Source organism: Pseudophryne corroboree, chromosome 2, assembly GCF_028390025.1.
Source record: "Pseudophryne corroboree isolate aPseCor3 chromosome 2, aPseCor3.hap2, whole genome shotgun sequence".
Classification (NCBI taxonomy): domain Eukaryota; kingdom Metazoa; phylum Chordata; class Amphibia; order Anura; family Myobatrachidae; genus Pseudophryne; species Pseudophryne corroboree.
In genome coordinates this window covers 818,929,604-818,946,518 of record NC_086445.1, presented here as the reverse complement: position 1 = coordinate 818,946,518, position 16,915 = coordinate 818,929,604, and the positions used below count along the sequence as shown (strand labels likewise).

Here is a 16,915-nt window from a genome sequence, read left to right as displayed (position 1 = left end):
ATGGTAGATTAAATCAGTCCCAGGATCAAGAAACGGAAAATTCAGATGCTAAAGACTTGATAACTTTAGAAGCTTCGTCAGAGAATGAAACTAGTCTCAGTGACAATCGTAGTATGGTACATGATAACTTTACCCTAGCACAATCTCTTAAATCTTCCATCCGAAGTCCAGTACTAAAAGAAGTCAATAAATCAGGTGTAGAAGAGCTAGGGAAACCAGCACGATCAGAGAACACTATCCCTGGGAGGCATGAAGGCTATGTAGTTCCATCCCTCCCTATTTGGCCAACAGTTAAAATGGTTGAGATGAGGTGGCTTGCTATTGGATGTGAATGAATATATACTATTTTAGCATAGTGAGTAAGGTAGATGGTGCATTGGTACCTAAAGATGTTAAACAGTGACAATGCACCAGGGGGAGAAATGTAACCCTGATTTAGGGTTTAAACAACACTTATACTGAGGTAGTTATAATATGGTGACTAAAATGGAGTATAAGCATATATATTATTCATATAAAAGTTAATGGATGTTGTAATACTGTATGCATGTTTTGAGGTAAATAATACAGTTCACATATATGTAATTGTATGTACATTGATGTAAATGTAGTGGTAAATACAATTAAGGCTTATTTTATGGTTTCACAGTGTATCTAAAGGGTTAATGTCCTTGTGCTCCTAATTGTCAATCACCTAGTGGGGTGATTGCCAGTGGGCGGGGCATCACCTCAGAGTGGGTGATGTGACTACTAGAGAGGGGTGGAGAGGTGCTGTGAGTGTAGCTGGGGGAGAGACTGCATATCCCTTGGTGAGAGGACATAGTTTTTTGCTGCTCCGGCCGTCGCCCGCATTAGAGCTGAGCGGTATACATTGCGGCGGCCGGAGGGGGCTTAGTGTGTGTAGCCAGAACAGGGCTTCCTTACTGTAAAGGTGGTGACAGCAGCATTGAGACTCAGCACTGTTCATAGAACCCGGCATCAGTGCTAGTCACCTCACCCAGCAGTATTGGAAGGGCGCACCGGTGACAGGGAGACAGAGAGGGTTCCTTCCTACCTATTACCGGCACAGACTCTGACAGCCACAACAAAAAAGCCGGGACCAGCAGCAGAGGCTCCATTCTGTGTGGCTGTAAGTGTAAGGGAGGAGTCGGGGGAGCAGCCTGCAGCAGCATCACTAGATCGTAGAAGTGTGAGTGTATAATCCAGCCATTTATATTACCCCTACACTAAGCACAGCAAGCCATAGGTGACTATGGTACATAGTCAATTTCATATTGGGACTAAGGACTCCAGGGCTAGGCCGCAATAATGGCTATTAAGCAGGAGGATAGTAATGGGTCACAGTAGTCAGAGTGACCTATAATTACAGTTCCATGTATGGCTTAATCATAGTGCTAAGGAGAAGGTAGAAAGCACTGGGTATATATATGTAACAGGAGGAGTGGAGTGAAACTTGAACTGTTTAACGCTTCATAAATAGTTTTAAAGCTCCCCCATATATCAGCATCACATCAGTCAAAGGAGAGCCAGAGACATTGTTCCACAGTGCTAAATAGAAAGTAACACCCTAAAGCTGCCACCTAATGTGTGTATTTATGCCCCTGAATTAGCAGAATTAGAGTCAAGGACATTAAAGGTAGCCATACTACAGTGACATTGGATGGATGTTAAAGCCTCTTAGCCACAAAGGATTAGAATATCATCCCGATTCAAGGACTAGCTTGTGGCACTTTAATACAACTGTGTTATATGTATATTCGTGAACCCGTAAGAAGGACTGACACGTAAGAGACTATTAGTTTTAAAGTTAAAGGATTTGAGCTCGCTGTGACTATGATAAGAGAAACCATCTCTTGCAGATATATTTAATATAGACTCATCCTAAGAGACAACAATAATTTGAGGCATACAGGAATCGAAAAGCTATATATGCTCTGAAATATAGAAAGCATCAGCTACTTCAAATGGACACAAGGACGCAGCATAACAAAGGTTTATCATACCAGCTTCTTAGGAGTTTAGTTTAATACTGGACAACTACGGTAACATTTTTACTGAGGAAAGGATATAGATTCCTTGGTAATCAACTGTTGATGTTACGATCTATGAGCTAAATAGATATTTTCTGTTATCTGCCAAGGAGGAACTATAAGTAACCTTATAGGAGAAAGTAATCGCTATCATAAGTAGACTGAGCCAAACATCTTTCTCTTTAACTGAAGGGAGAACTGATAGTTGATACTAAAACATAGTGTCAGACATTCTGTATTAACTAGAGATGAGCGCCTGAAATTTTTCGGGTTTTGTGTTTTGGTTTTGGGTTCGGTTCCGCGGCCGTGTTTTGGGTTCGAACGCGTTTTGGCAAAACCTCACCGAATTTTTTTTGTCGGATTCGGGTGTGTTTTGGATTCGGGTGTTTTTTTCAAAAAACACTAAAAAACAGCTTAAATCATAGAATTTGGGGGTCATTTTGATCCCAAAGTATTATTAACCTCAAAAACCATAATTTACACTCATTTTCAGTCTATTCTGAATACCTCACACCTCACAATATTATTTTTAGTCCTAAAATTTGCACCGAGGTCGCTGTGTGAGTAAGATAAGCGACCCTAGTGGCCGACACAAACACCGGGCCCATCTAGGAGTGGCACTGCAGTGTCACGCAGGATGTCCCTTCCAAAAAACCCTCCCCAAACAGCACATGACGCAAAGAAAAAAAGAGGCGCAATGAGGTAGCTGTGTGAGTAAGATTAGCGACCCTAGTGGCCGACACAAACACCGGGCCCATATAGGAGTGGCACTGCAGTGTCACGCAGGATGGCCCTTCCAAAAAACCCTCCCCAAACAGCACATGACGCAAAGAAAAAAAGAGGCGCAATGAGGTAGCTGTGTGAGTAAGATTAGCGACCCTAGTGGCCGACACAAACACCGGGCCCATCTAGGAGTGGCACTGCAGTGTCACGCAGGATGTCCCTTCCAAAAAACCCTCCCCAAACAGCACATGACGCAAAGAAAAAAAGAGGCGCAATGAGGTAGCTGTGTGAGTAAGATTAGCGACCCTAGTGGCCGACACAAACACCGGGCCCATCTAGGAGTGGCACTGCAGTGTCACGCAGGATGGCCCTTCCAAAAAACCCTCCCCAAACAGCACATGACGCAAAGAAAAAAAGAGGCGCAATGAGGTAGCTGTTTGAGTAAGATTAGCGACCCTAGTGGCCGACACAAACACCGGGCCCATCTAGGAGTGGCACTGCAGTGTCACGCAGGATGTCCCTTCCAAAAAACCCTCCCCAAACAGCACATGACGCAAAGAAAAAAAGAGGCGCAATGAGGTAGCTGTGTGAGTAAGATTAGCGACCCTAGTGGCCGACACAAACACCGGGCCCATCTAGGAGTGGCACTGCAGTGTCACGCAGGATGTCCCTTCCAAAAAACCCTCCCAAAACAGCACATGACGCAAAGAAAAAAAGAGGCGCAATGAGGTAGCTGACTGTGTGAGTAAGATTAGCGACCCTAGTGGCCGACACAAACACCGGGCCCATCTAGGAGTGGCACTGCAGTGTCACGCAGGATGTCCCTTCCAAAAAACCCTCCCCAATCAGCACATGATGCAAAGAAAAAGAAAAGAAAAAAGAGGTGCAAGATGGAATTGTCCTTGGGCCCTCCCACCCACCCTTATGTTGTATAAACAAAACAGGACATGCACACTTTAACCAACCCATCATTTCAGTGACAGGGTCTGCCACACGACTGTGACTGATATGACGGGTTGGTTTGGACCCCCCCCAAAAAAAGAAGCAATTAATCTCTCCTTGCACAAACTGGCTCTACAGAGGCAAGATGTCCACCTCATCTTCACCCTCCGATATATCACCGTGTACATCCCCCTCCTCACAGATTATCAATTCGTCCCCACTGGAATCCACCATCTCAGCTCCCTGTGTACTTTGTGGAGGCAATTGCTGCTGGTCAATGTCTCCGCGGAGGAATTGATTATAATTCATTTTAATGAACATCATCTTCTCCACATTTTCTGGATGTAACCTCGTACGCCGATTGCTGACAAGGTGAGCGGCGGCACTAAACACTCTTTCGGAGTACACACTTGTGGGAGGGCAACTTAGGTAGAATAAAGCCAGTTTGTGCAAGGGCCTCCAAATTGCCTCTTTTTCCTGCCAGTATAAGTACGGACTGTGTGACGTGCCTACTTGGATGCGGTCACTCATATAATCCTCCACCATTCTATCAATGTTGAGCGAATCATATGCAGTGACAGTAGACGACATGTCCGTAATCGTTGTCAGGTCCTTCAGTCCGGACCAGATGTCAGCATCAGCAGTCGCTCCAGACTGCCCTGCATCACCGCCAGCGGGTGGGCTCGGAATTCTGAGCCTTTTCCTCGCACCCCCAGTTGCGGGAGAATGTGAAGGAGGAGATGTTGACAGGTCGCGTTCCGCTTGACTTGACAATTTTGTCACCAGCAGGTCTTTCAACCCCAGCAGACCTGTGTCTGCCGGAAAGAGAGATCCAAGGTAGGCTTTAAATCTAGGATCGAGCACGGTGGCCAAAATGTAGTGCTCTGATTTCAACAGATTGACCACCCGTGAATCCTTGTTAAGCGAATTAAGGGCTGCATCCACAAGTCCCACATGCCTAGCGGAATCGCTCCCTTTTAGCTCCTTCTTCAATGCCTCCAGCTTCTTCTGCAAAAGCCTGATGAGGGGAATGACCTGACTCAGGCTGGCAGTGTCTGAACTGACTTCACGTGTGGCAAGTTCAAAGGGCATCAGAACCTTGCACAACGTTGAAATCATTCTCCACTGCACTTGAGACAGGTGCATTCCACCTCCTATATCGTGCTCAATTGTATAGGCTTGAATGGCCTTTTGCTGCTCCTCCAACCTCTGAAGCATATAGAGGGTTGAATTCCACCTCGTTACCACTTCTTGCTTCAGATGATGGCAGGGCAGGTTCAGTAGTTTTTGGTGGTGCTCCAGTCTTCTGTACGTGGTGCCTGTACGCCGAAAGTGTCCCGCAATTTTTCTGGCCACCGACAGCATCTCTTGCACGCCCCTGTCGTTTTTTTAAAAATTCTGCACCACCAAATTCAAGGTATGTGCAAAACATGGGACGTGCTGGAATTTGCCCATATTTAATGCACACACAATATTGCTGGCGTTGTCCGATGCCACAAATCCACAGGAGAGTCCAATTGGGGTAAGCCATTCCGCGATGATCTTCCTCAGTTGCCGTAAGAGGTTTTCAGCTGTGTGCGTATTCTGGAAAGCGGTGATACAAAGCGTAGCCTGCCTAGGAAAGAGTTGGCGTTTGCGAGATGCTGCTACTGGTGCCGCCGCTGCTGTTCTTGCGGCGGGAGTCCATACATCTACCCAGTGGGCTGTCACAGTCATATAGTCCTGACCCTGCCCTGCTCCACTTGTCCACATGTCCGTGGTTAAGTGGACATTGGGTACAACTGCATTTTTTAGGACACTGGTGAGTCTTTTTCTGACGTCCGTGTACATTCTCGGTATCGCCTGCCTAGAGAAGTGGAACCTAGATGGTATTTGGTAACGGGGGCACACTGCCTCAATAAATTGTCTAGTTCCCTGTGAACTAACGGCGGATACCGGACGCACGTCTAACACCAACATAGTTGTCAAGGCCTCAGTTATCCGCTTTGCAGTAGGATGACTGCTGTGATATTTCATCTTCCTCGCAAAGAACTGTTGAACAGTCAATTGCTTACTGGAAGTAGTACAAGTGGGCTTACGACTTCCCCTCTGGGATGACCATCGACTCCCAGCGGCAACAACAGCAGCGCCAGCAGCAGTAGGCGTTACACGCAAGGATGCATCGGAGGAATCCCAGGCAGGAGAGGACTCGTCAGAATTGCCAGTGACATGGCCTGCAGGACTATTGGCATTCCTGGGGAAGGAGGAAATTGACACTGAGGGAGTTGGTGGGGTGGTTTGCGTGAGCTTGGTTACAAGAGGAAGGGATTTACTGGTCAGTGGACTGCTTCCGCTGTCACCCAAAGTTTTTGAACTTGTCACTGACTTATTATCAATGCGCTGCAGGTGACGTATAAGGGAGGATGTTCCGAGGTGGTTAACGTCCTTACCCCTACTTATTACAGCTTGACAAAGGGAACACACGGCTTGACACCTGTTGTCCGCATTTCTGGTGAAATACCTCCACACCGAAGAGCTGATTTTTTTGGTATTTTCACCTGGCATGTCAACGGCCATATTCCTCCCACGGACAACAGGTGTCTCCCCGGGTGCCTGACTTAAACAAACCACCTCACCATCAGAATCCTCCTGGTCAATTTCCTCCCCAGCGCCAGCAACACCCATATCCTCCTCATCCTGGTGTACTTCAACACTGACATCTTCAATCTGACTATCAGGAACTGGACTGCGGGTGCTCCTTCCAGCACTTGCAGGGGGCGTGCAAATGGTGGAAGGCGCATGCTCTTCACGTCCAGTGTTGGGAAGGTCAGGCATCGCAACCGACACAATTGGACTCTCCTTGTGGATTTGGGATTTCGAAGAATGCACAGTTCTTTGCTGTGCTGCTTTTGCCAGCTTGAGTCTTTTCATTTTTCTAGCGAGAGGCTGAGTGCTTCCATCCTCATGTGAAGCTGAACCACTAGCCATGAACATAGGCCAGGGCCTCAGCCGTTCCTTGCCACTCCGTGTGGTAAATGGCATATTGGCAAGTTTACGCTTCTCCTCCGACAATTTTATTTTCGGTTTTGGAGTCCTTTTTTTTCTGATATTTGGTGTTTTGGATTTGACATGCTCTGTACTATGACATTGGGCATCGGCCTTGGCAGACGACGTTGCTGGCATTTCATCGTCTCGGCCATGACTAGTGGCAGCAGCTTCAGCACGAGGTGGAAGTGGATCTTGATCTTTCCCTAATTTTGGAACCTCAACATTTTTGTTCTCCATATTTTAATAGGCACAACTAAAAGGCACCTCAGGTAAACAATGGAGATGGATACTAGTATACAATTATGGACTGCCTGCCGACTGCAGACACAGAGGTAGCCACAGCCGTGAACTACCGTACTGTACTGTGTCTGCAGCTAATATAGACTGGTTGATAAAGAGAAGATGTCTATGTAACTATGTATGTATAAAGAAGACTGAAAAAAATCCACGGTTAGGTGGTATACAATTATGGACGGACTGCCTGCCGAGTGCAGACACAGAGGTAGCCACAGCCGTGAACTACCGTACTGTACTGTGTCTGCAGCTAATATAGACTGGTTGATAAAGAGAAGATGTCTATGTAACTATGTATGTATAAAGAAGAATGAAAAAAATCCACGGTTAGGTGGTATTACAATTATGGACGGACTGCCTGCCGAGTGCAGAGACACAGAGGTAGCCACAGCCGTGAACTACCGTACTGTGTCTGCTGCGACTGGATGATAAATGATATAAAAAATATATATATATCACTACTGCAGCCGGACAGGTATATATTATATATTATATAATGACGGACCTGCTGGACACTGTCTGTCAGCAGAATGAGTTTTATTTTTATAGAATAAAAAAAAAAAAAACACACAAGTGAAGTCACACGACGAGTGTTTAACTTTTTCAGGCAATCACAATATAAGTATACTACTAACTATACTGGTGGTCAGTGTGGTCAGGTCACTGGTCAGTCACACTGGCAGTGGCACTCCTGCAGCAAAAGTGTGCACTGTTTAATTTTAATATAATATTATGTACTCCTGGCTCCTGCTATAACCTATAACTGGCACTGCAGTAGTGCTCCCCAGTCTCCCCCACAATTATAAGCTGTGTGAGCTGAGCAGTCAGACAGATATATAATATATATAGATGATGCAGCACACTGGCCTGAGCCTGAGCAGTGCACACAGATATGGAATGTGACTGACTGAGTCACTGTGTGTATCGCTTTTTTCAGGCAGAGAACGGATATATTAAATAAACTGCACTGTGTGTCTGGTGGTCACTCACTATATAATATATTATGTACTCCTGGCTCCTGCTATAACCTATAACTGGCACTGCAGTAGTGCTCCCCAGTCTCCCCCACAATTATAAGCTGTGTTAGCTGAGCAGTCAGACAGATATATATAATATTATATATAGATAATAGATGATGCAGCACACTGGCCTGAGCCTGAGCAGTGCACACAGATATGGTATGTGACTGACTGAGTCACTGTGTGTATCGCTTTTTTCAGGCAGAGAACGGATATATTAAATAAACTGCACTGTGTGTCTGGTGGTCACTCACTATATAATATATTATGTACTCCTGGCTCCTGCTATAACCTATAACTGGCACTGCAGTAGTGCTCCCCAGTCTCCCCCACAATTATAAGCTGTGTGAGCTGAGCAGTCAGACAGATATATATAATAGTATATATAGATAATAGATGATGCAGCACACTGGCCTGAGCCTGAGCAGTGCACACAGATATGGTATGTGACTGACTGAGTCACTGTGTGTATCGCTTTTTTCAGGCAGAGAACGGATATATTAAATAAACTGCACTGTGTGTCTGGTGGTCACTCACTATATAATATATTATGTACTCCTGGCTCCTGCTATAACCTATAACTGGCACTGCAGTAGTGCTCCCCAGTCTCCCCCACAATTATAAGCTGTGTGAGCTGAGCAGTCAGACAGATATATATAATATTATATATAGATAATAGATGATGCAGCACACTGGCCTGAGCCTGAGCAGTGCACACAGATATGGTATGTGACTGACTGAGTCACTGTGTGTATCGCTTTTTTCAGGCAGAGAACGGATATATTAAATAAACTGCACTGTGTGTCTGGTGGTCACTCACTATATAATATATTATGTACTCCTGGCTCCTGCTATAACCTATAACTGGCACTGCAGTAGTGCTCCCCAGTCTCCCCCACAATTATAAGCTGTGTGAGCTGAGCAGTCAGACAGATATATATAATATTATATATAGATAATAGATGATGCAGCACACTGGCCTGAGCCTGAGCAGTGCACACAGATATGGTATGTGACTGACTGAGTCACTGTGTGTATCGCTTTTTTCAGGCAGAGAACGGATATATTAAATAAACTGCACTGTGTGTCTGGTGGTCACTCACTATATAATATATTATGTACTCCTGGCTCCTGCTATAACCTATAACTGGCACTGCAGTAGTGCTCCCCAGTCTCCCCCACAATTATAAGCTGTGTGAGCTGAGCAGTCAGACAGATATATATAATATTATATATAGATAATAGATGATGCAGCACACTGGCCTGAGCCTGAGCAGTGCACACAGATATGGTATGTGACTGAGTCACTGTGTGCTGTGTATCGCTTTTTTCAGGCAGAGAACGGATTATAAAGTAAACTGCACTGTCCTCACTAGTAAACTCTCTCCACTCAGTCTCTACACTTCTACAGTAACAGTACTCCTCCTAGTCAGCTCCAGTAAATCTCTCTCAGTCTCTTATAATCTAAATGGAGAGGACGCCAGCCACGTCCTCTCCCTATAAATCTCAATGCACGTGTGAAAATGGCGGCGACGCGCGGCTCCTTATATAGAATCCGAGTCTCGCGATAGAATCCGAGCCTCGCGAGAATCCGACAGCGTCATGATGACGTTCGGGCGCGCTCGGGTTAACCGAGCAAGGCGGGAAGATCCGAGTCGCTCGGACCCGTGAAAAAAAACATGAAGTTCTGGCGGGTTCGGATTCAGAGAAACCGAACCCGCTCATCTCTAGTATTAACTGCTGTTATTTTTAGGAAGTTTATGGGCCCTTATAGTGCACTATCATATTAAGAGTACCCGGGTCACTCTAACACCTAAGGGTGTCTTGAAAAGAAAAAGGATTTGTTGTATTGCATGCAGGTACTGTGTATAGGCCTAATTGACAGGGGGTTAGCATGGATTAATGACTTAAAGGGGAATGTGTAATTGATGAAATGTTAATGTATACTTAATCCATTTGGTACTGGTCATTAAAGTGTTATACTTTCCATGTGTGTCTGGTCCGTCTGGAAGTTGATCTGAAGATCCTGGAAGAAAGAGACAGGTATATTAGATAATATATCTATGATATAAGGGAATCATCCCCTAAGGATAGTGATCAGGCTTACTCAAGCAAGCCTTAACGGTAGTTAAATACTACACATAGCTTGAGTGGAGGCACAGCTATTAGGTAACCATCCCTTAATAGAATACATAGACAGCTCTCGTTCAAGGTATTGAGGGTAGGGTTACATATTAAACAAAGTTTGTGTACATTGAGCCATCAGAAAACAAAGGTTTCACTATCTCAGTCTCACTCAAGAAATTCCGTATTTCGGAATGTTCCATATTTTGGAATATTTGGATATGGGATACTCAGCCTGTAATATTAATAATACTGATCTGACTGTTTCACACTTGCTGCATATGGAAAGAGGGGGCAGGGGGGAGAGAGTGGGGGTAGGGACAGATAGGTGCTGGGGGTGGGGTGGGGAGTAAAGTAGGGGCAGATAGGGACTGGGGAAAGAAAGGGCAGGAGGGTTGGGGCAGATAGTGACTGTGGAGAGAGGGGGCTAGGGGCAGATAGGGACAGTGGAGAGAGATATGCTGATTTTTTTCAATATAGCCTCCGTTGTGTGAAACACACTCCCTATGTACACTGCACCCCCCACCATATACTGCCCCTATATACACTGCACCCCCATCCTTTTCCATATTCTGCACCCCCACCATATACTGCCCCTATATACACTGCACCCCCATCCTTTTCCATATTCTGCACCCCCACCATATACTGCCCTTATATACACGCTGCACCCCCATATCACTTCATATAGTGTCCCCTATATACAGGGCATTCCCTCCTCAATATACTGCTCCCACCATATACCGCATACTCTGCACTCCCTCCTCCATATACTATGCTGCAACGCCAGGTTACAGTACTTGCCATCTCAGGACTCAGCAACAAGTAGCAGCAGTATCCAGGAAACAGATGCAGGAACCACCAGATAGTCCTGCAGCGCTCAGAGTGGAGGCATCGTGGGCATGTGTGGCCACTTACTGGCGGAGGGAGAAGGTGAATCAGTCTGGCAGGTAGAGGTGAGACCCTGTGTCGGGTGAGTAGTGCAGTGACTGGGAAGAGGAGGTGTCGGTGCTGGGGCTGCAGATGATACGGGTGAGTAGGAGGCAGATAACCGTCTCAGCTGCTTTATATATACTGCGTGCCAACGGAGGTGCGGGTCATGTGCTTGCCACTCCCAAACCTCGCACAGGACATGCCCAGACCCTTCCGGACAGCTGCTTGTGGCTACTGGTGTCCTCTACCCACCAGATAGGCACAGACTGGCGAGCTTACACATGCCAGTACTGGTGTATGTAGTGCAGCATCATTATAGCCTGCCCATTACAGATATACAGCATCTATATTTATTAAAGGATAATGCTACACACACCAGTGATGTGAGGTGAGGTCAGGCAGGTGAGGCAGAGCCTTTCCTGTCATACTAACGTATATACCAGAGTGTGGACTATATAAAATATAAGAAAAATAAACTCACCAAATTTCTAGCAGTATATACTGCAGCACCTGTACACTTGGGCTCATATAATGGTGTAAATCAGGCTCTGGTACTAGCCAGTGACAGAGCTTCCAGAAACCCGGCAGCTTCTGTGTGAGTAGTGATCACCCTCCTAATATATTCTGTCCCTGGCGTCTGTCATTTTGATGGGCTTTTAACTAGTGAGCTATAAGCATATGATCATTATATAGTCCATCCATTTTTTTCTATGAACAGATGAATTGCTAAAAGAGGGTGACAACAAAATTAATACAATAAATGTAAGTCTGTGTACAATACAGATGTAACCACGCTCATCTGTATGCATCGCGGCAGCGATGGGGCAGCTAGTATGCTCACAACTGTGTGCACGTGTGAGCGTGCACACAGTTAAAGTCAATATTGTGAATGACTGCTGCGGCTAGTTGCAGTGCGGCGTTTTTGCACTATGCTGCGCTGCGTATGCCCGTGCGGACACATCGTGGCATAGATGAGCATGGTTATATCTGTATATCAAAACCTCCTTTAATGCTGATTTGTAAACAGTCTTGGATTTGTACAGTGCATATGACACTTCTAGCAAATTGAAAATCAGTCATGCTCTTGTGTCTTTTCTTTTAAGGTTCAGAATATGGACAAAGTTATTTCCACAAGTGCCAAAGCCAGCAATCAAAATATTTGAAAAAGTTGACCAAAAAGAAATAAAGGTAGCGTATTCCACTTACAGTACTTACAATGTGTGTCTTTTATGCACAGTAGTTATCTCACTGAATAATTTGAACTTAGGGCACGATTCAGCATGGGTTGTAGTTGGGCAATAAATCGCACAACTACAACTCTTTTCTCTAACATGTGGGGGACACTCAGCACAGGGCAAGTCCGCCCCGCATGCCGGGTCCCCGCTAACATGCGAGTGCATTGCTATACAGTGGTGCATTGGCCATATTCCAAGTGATTCATGCATGTCCATTTTCCCAGAGTACTGCACATGTGCTGTAGACTCCACAGAGCTTCAGCCACCCACAAAAAGCCTGAACACGGCCCCCTCCTCTCTTAACAGCCCCTGCCTTCAGGTGAAAGTGTGGAGGTAGCATCTCAGAAGTTTAACAACTGCTGCCTGTATTAAGCTTAATAAAGAGGCCTCTCTTAGAGGCATCCTTAATTTCATGATAAGCAGACTCAAAGGTGCCCCCCCTTGCCCCCCCTCCCTGCCCCCCCCCCCTCCCCCAGATCACAGTGCTCTAGGCGGCTGCCTAATGGTAGAGACGGCCCTGATCACACCCAGCCTCAGTGCCTTGTGTTTATCGGTTGCTCCTGGATACAGGCTAGCCTGAAACAATCTCTGCCTTCAGGGCATACAGTGGCTCACCTCTACAGCAGCTAGCACTGGGGGATCGTCGCCTCCACTGATGCTGAGAGGAGATGGGCGTTCATTCAATATTCATTCCAGAAGGCCAGTTAACAGAATGTAGCATTGTTTCTTTTGGCAGTGTGACTGGGTGCAGGGCTGAAGGCGAGGCATGGAGGCCTTAATTATGCTGATGCACATATGTACCTCAGCCAACAAGCATATGGTATTCATTCTATGAGTCACCTTGCAACTAGGTAATGACCAGTACAGTGTTAAAGCCAGTCCAGTGTGGTGCCAAGCTAGACACAATTCATGTTTTCTCTAATAATCCTTGATTCGGATCCATGTCTTAAACTCTTCTGAGGTTAAGTGATCTCATGAGTAGTTCCCCAGACTCCCACTGCTGGATTTCTTTATTGGCAGTTCCTATGTTACTGTTCAAACAGCTATAAACAATTTCCCCTCCACTCAGTAGGTATTGCTGCTGTTTTTCATTCAATCTATCTCTGTTCTGTTAATTATTCAGAACTACTAATATGACAAACTCCCTACACTGGTGCTGTGACAATGACAGAACTCTCCAAACTGTAGAACACTTCCGCTTTCAAAACTGAACATCCCAGACTTCCCACTCTTGGTGTGATGGCCCTTCGAGGATTTTCAATGCTTGTGCTGCCATGCTAGTCGTAGCAGACAAGCATCTTCACATTAGCTTCCGAAACTGACATGAACCCCCCTCCACTACTTCAGGTGGGCTATAGGATACAGGCGGGCAGAGCTGGCCTTAGGCATAGGCAAACTAGACAAATGCCTATGGCATTTGGAATGCCAAGGGGCATAAGCAGCTTCTGCTGATTAAAATTATATGTGGCATGCCTATATTCTGAGTGTGACTGCGGCTGCATCTGCATATGAAATGCTGTGTTGCAGTGTATTCCTGGAAATTACTGTAACGTAGCATTTCGTATGCAGATACAGCCACAGTCACACACAAAATATATGCATGCTGCATATCGTCTTAATCATCAGAAGCTGCTTGTGCATCCTAGCCACATAACAATGCATTGTCGGCAAAAAAGGCGCCCGACGTTAGCAGAGCTGCCAGCTGACTCACACCAGGCATCTCCTGATGCATGGCATATTGAGGAAAGATGTATGTGGACACATCTGTATCCACGCTGAGGCAGAGGTTACAGTGTTAGCGGCTGTGTGAGTGCTGTGTGTGGGAGGGTTGGTTGTGCAATAGTGTTTGGCATATGTGTGGGCATTATGTGTGTCATGTGTATAAATGCATTAATAATGTGCAGCACATGTGTAAGGGACATTATGTGTATAAGGGCATTAAGAAAGGTTGGCATAATGTGTAAGGCTCATTATGTTTATAAGGACATTAATAATGTGTGTCACATGTGTAAGGGGCATTACTGTGTGGTATTATGTGTATAAAGGCATTACTAAAGTGTGGCATTATGTGTATAAGGTGCTCTACTGTGTGGCATAATGTATAGAAAGGGCACTACTGTGTGGTCTAATGTGAATAAAGATCAATATGGTGTAGTGTAATGTGAATAAGGAGCAATACAGTTTGATGTAACGTGAATAAGGAACACTATCGCATGATTATCGCATGATAAAATATGAATAAAGTTGCACAACTATGTGGTGTAATTTGAACTGGGGATACCATTGTGTGGCTATGCCCCTTCCCAGCAAGAACACATCCCTTTTTGGGCTGTGCGCCGAATGTGCTTACTGTTCCTATTTAAAATATAGGCGGTAGGAGCACCAAAATGAGGACTGCTATGGGTGAGGAGTGATGGTGCTGGGAAAGCGGTGCAGGGTCAGAGGCGGAACTAGCGGCGGTGCTAGCAGGCACCAGACAAAATCTTGCCTAGAGCATTATATTGGTGAGGTCCGGCTGTGCAGGTGGGTTACATACAGGACGATGGCCCATCAGGAAGTGGTTAATATGAGATCAAGCATAGATTGTTGTCTTGAGGTATATTTTAAAAAGTTTCTAAAATTAAAATGTATAAAAGCAAAGTATAACAAAAACATACATATACCAAATAAATATACAAAGTTTACAGAATGTTTTTATTTTGCTAAACGTGTCTGTAAAAGTCTAATACTGTAATTAACATTGGAAAAAAGGTTTTACTCTGTATAAACACATGTAGAATAAGGGTATGTACACACGGTGCGATGCACTGTACAGCCCGAGATTGACTATTCGACGTGGTCGGAGCCTGGCCCCACCGATATAGTCAATGTTGGTCCGCCTGCACAGTCTATTTTTCCTTGCGATGCCGATCCCGCGGGACCACGCATTGGCATCGCAAGGACTATACACATGGTGCGATATGCACTATATTTTCTTACGAATTTGACTATATAGTCAAAATCGAAAGAAAAACTGCACCGTGTGTACAGACCTTAAACCTGGTATTGCTGTATTTACATTCATTTGCTTGTTTATTTTAATTTGTCGTCAAATTCCAAAGACTGTAAATATTTCTTTGCTCGTTTTAGACACTAATTATACCTCACTGAAATCCTCTAACATAATTGCTGTGTCAATCTAATATAAATGTCCTCTTTGATTTTAGGTTCAGAAATTTCCTACACATGATATTCCTTTTATGAAACAAGACGAAGAAGAGTGTGTTTGCTCATATATAACTGAAATATCACCATAACTCCAATCTGAAAGTGTTACAAAAATACAGGACTGTGACTTGCAAAATAAGAAGCAAGTGTTTGATATACAGTATAATAGTGTACTAAATCAAATATCTCCATCTTCTACTGACTTCATCACCAACAAGACTGAACTACAGCTGGTGCGACCAGGCCATCATTCTGTTCTTTTGCGTGAAGGGCCCAAATGGCTAGAATATCATCTCTGGACACTTGCCCAAGTTTTGCTGTGGTGCCCGGTAATGCACTGCTCATTTAATTTAGGCGTTTATATATATATATATATATATATATATATATATATAATGTGTGTTCAGTTTACTGAGCAATTGGGGATTGTTTATATTATAAGGGTATCATTCCGAGTTGATCGCTCGCTAGCTGTTTTTAGCAGCCGTGCGAACGCATAGTCGCCGCCCACTGGGGAGTATATTTTAACTTTAAGTGTGCGAACGCCTGTGCAGCCGAGCAGTACAAAAACAGTTTGTGCAGTTTCTGAGTAGGTTTGAACTTACTCATCCGCTGCCATCACTTCAGCCTGTCCGGTCCCGGAATTGACGTCAGACACCCGCCCTGCAAATGCCTGGACACGCCTGCGTTTTTCCAACCACTGCCTGAAAACGGTCAGTTGACACCCATAAACGCCTTCTTCCTGTCAATCTTCTTGCGATCGGCTGTGCGAATGGATTTTTCATTAAATCCATCGCCCAGCAACGATCCGCTTTGTACCCGTAAAACGCGCCTGCACATTGCGCAGTAGTGACCTGATCGCTGCGCTGCGAAAAACGGCGGTGTGCGATCAGGTCGGAATGACCCCCAAAGTACAATACTGCCAATGTGCAAAAACCCATGGTATCTGATCCTATGGCAAAACGTACTAAATATTTTGCACAATTAAATGAAATACCTGCATTTCCATATATTTATTATGTATAATACAGTATACTGAATTATATACTGTATCTAACTTCACTTTTAAACATACAGCAGCTGCAGTGAATGTGTTATCCTTATTTTAGCAGGTGCTGTTCCCTATTGTTGTACCTTTTGGAAGGTTTGTCCTTTTCTGTGAATTTACCATGGTAGTAAATATATGATACATACCTCCCAACTTTTGAGTTGATGGAAGAGGGACTATTGAGCGGCGAAGCCACGCGCCAACCCCAAAAGGGGAGTGACCATGGTCGTGATGGGCGTGGCCTCACTCGAGTGGGCATGGCCTCGCAAAACGGACCATTTTCCTGCCTTTTGGGGGCATGCCCAGTGCTCCCAGAGCAGCTGGGCAGCCCAC

The 16,915-nt window shown here is 45.1% G+C and overlaps 1 protein-coding gene across 3 annotated transcripts in view; it reads left to right on the top strand.

The window, feature by feature from the left end:
• The window catches only part of LOC135049809 (interleukin-5 receptor subunit alpha-like), a 280,810-nt gene extending 264,191 nt beyond the window's left edge, over positions 1-16,619 (top strand). For all 3 annotated transcript variants that reach the window (XM_063955694.1, XM_063955693.1, XM_063955695.1), the window contains 2 exons: positions 12,196-12,280; positions 15,534-16,619. In XM_063955694.1, the coding sequence (XP_063811764.1) occupies positions 12,196-12,280; positions 15,534-15,623 (175 nt within the window). In that variant the 3' untranslated portion in view covers positions 15,624-16,619. The remainder of the gene's footprint in view (positions 1-12,195; positions 12,281-15,533) is intronic.
• Positions 16,620-16,915: the final 296 nt, after the last annotated feature.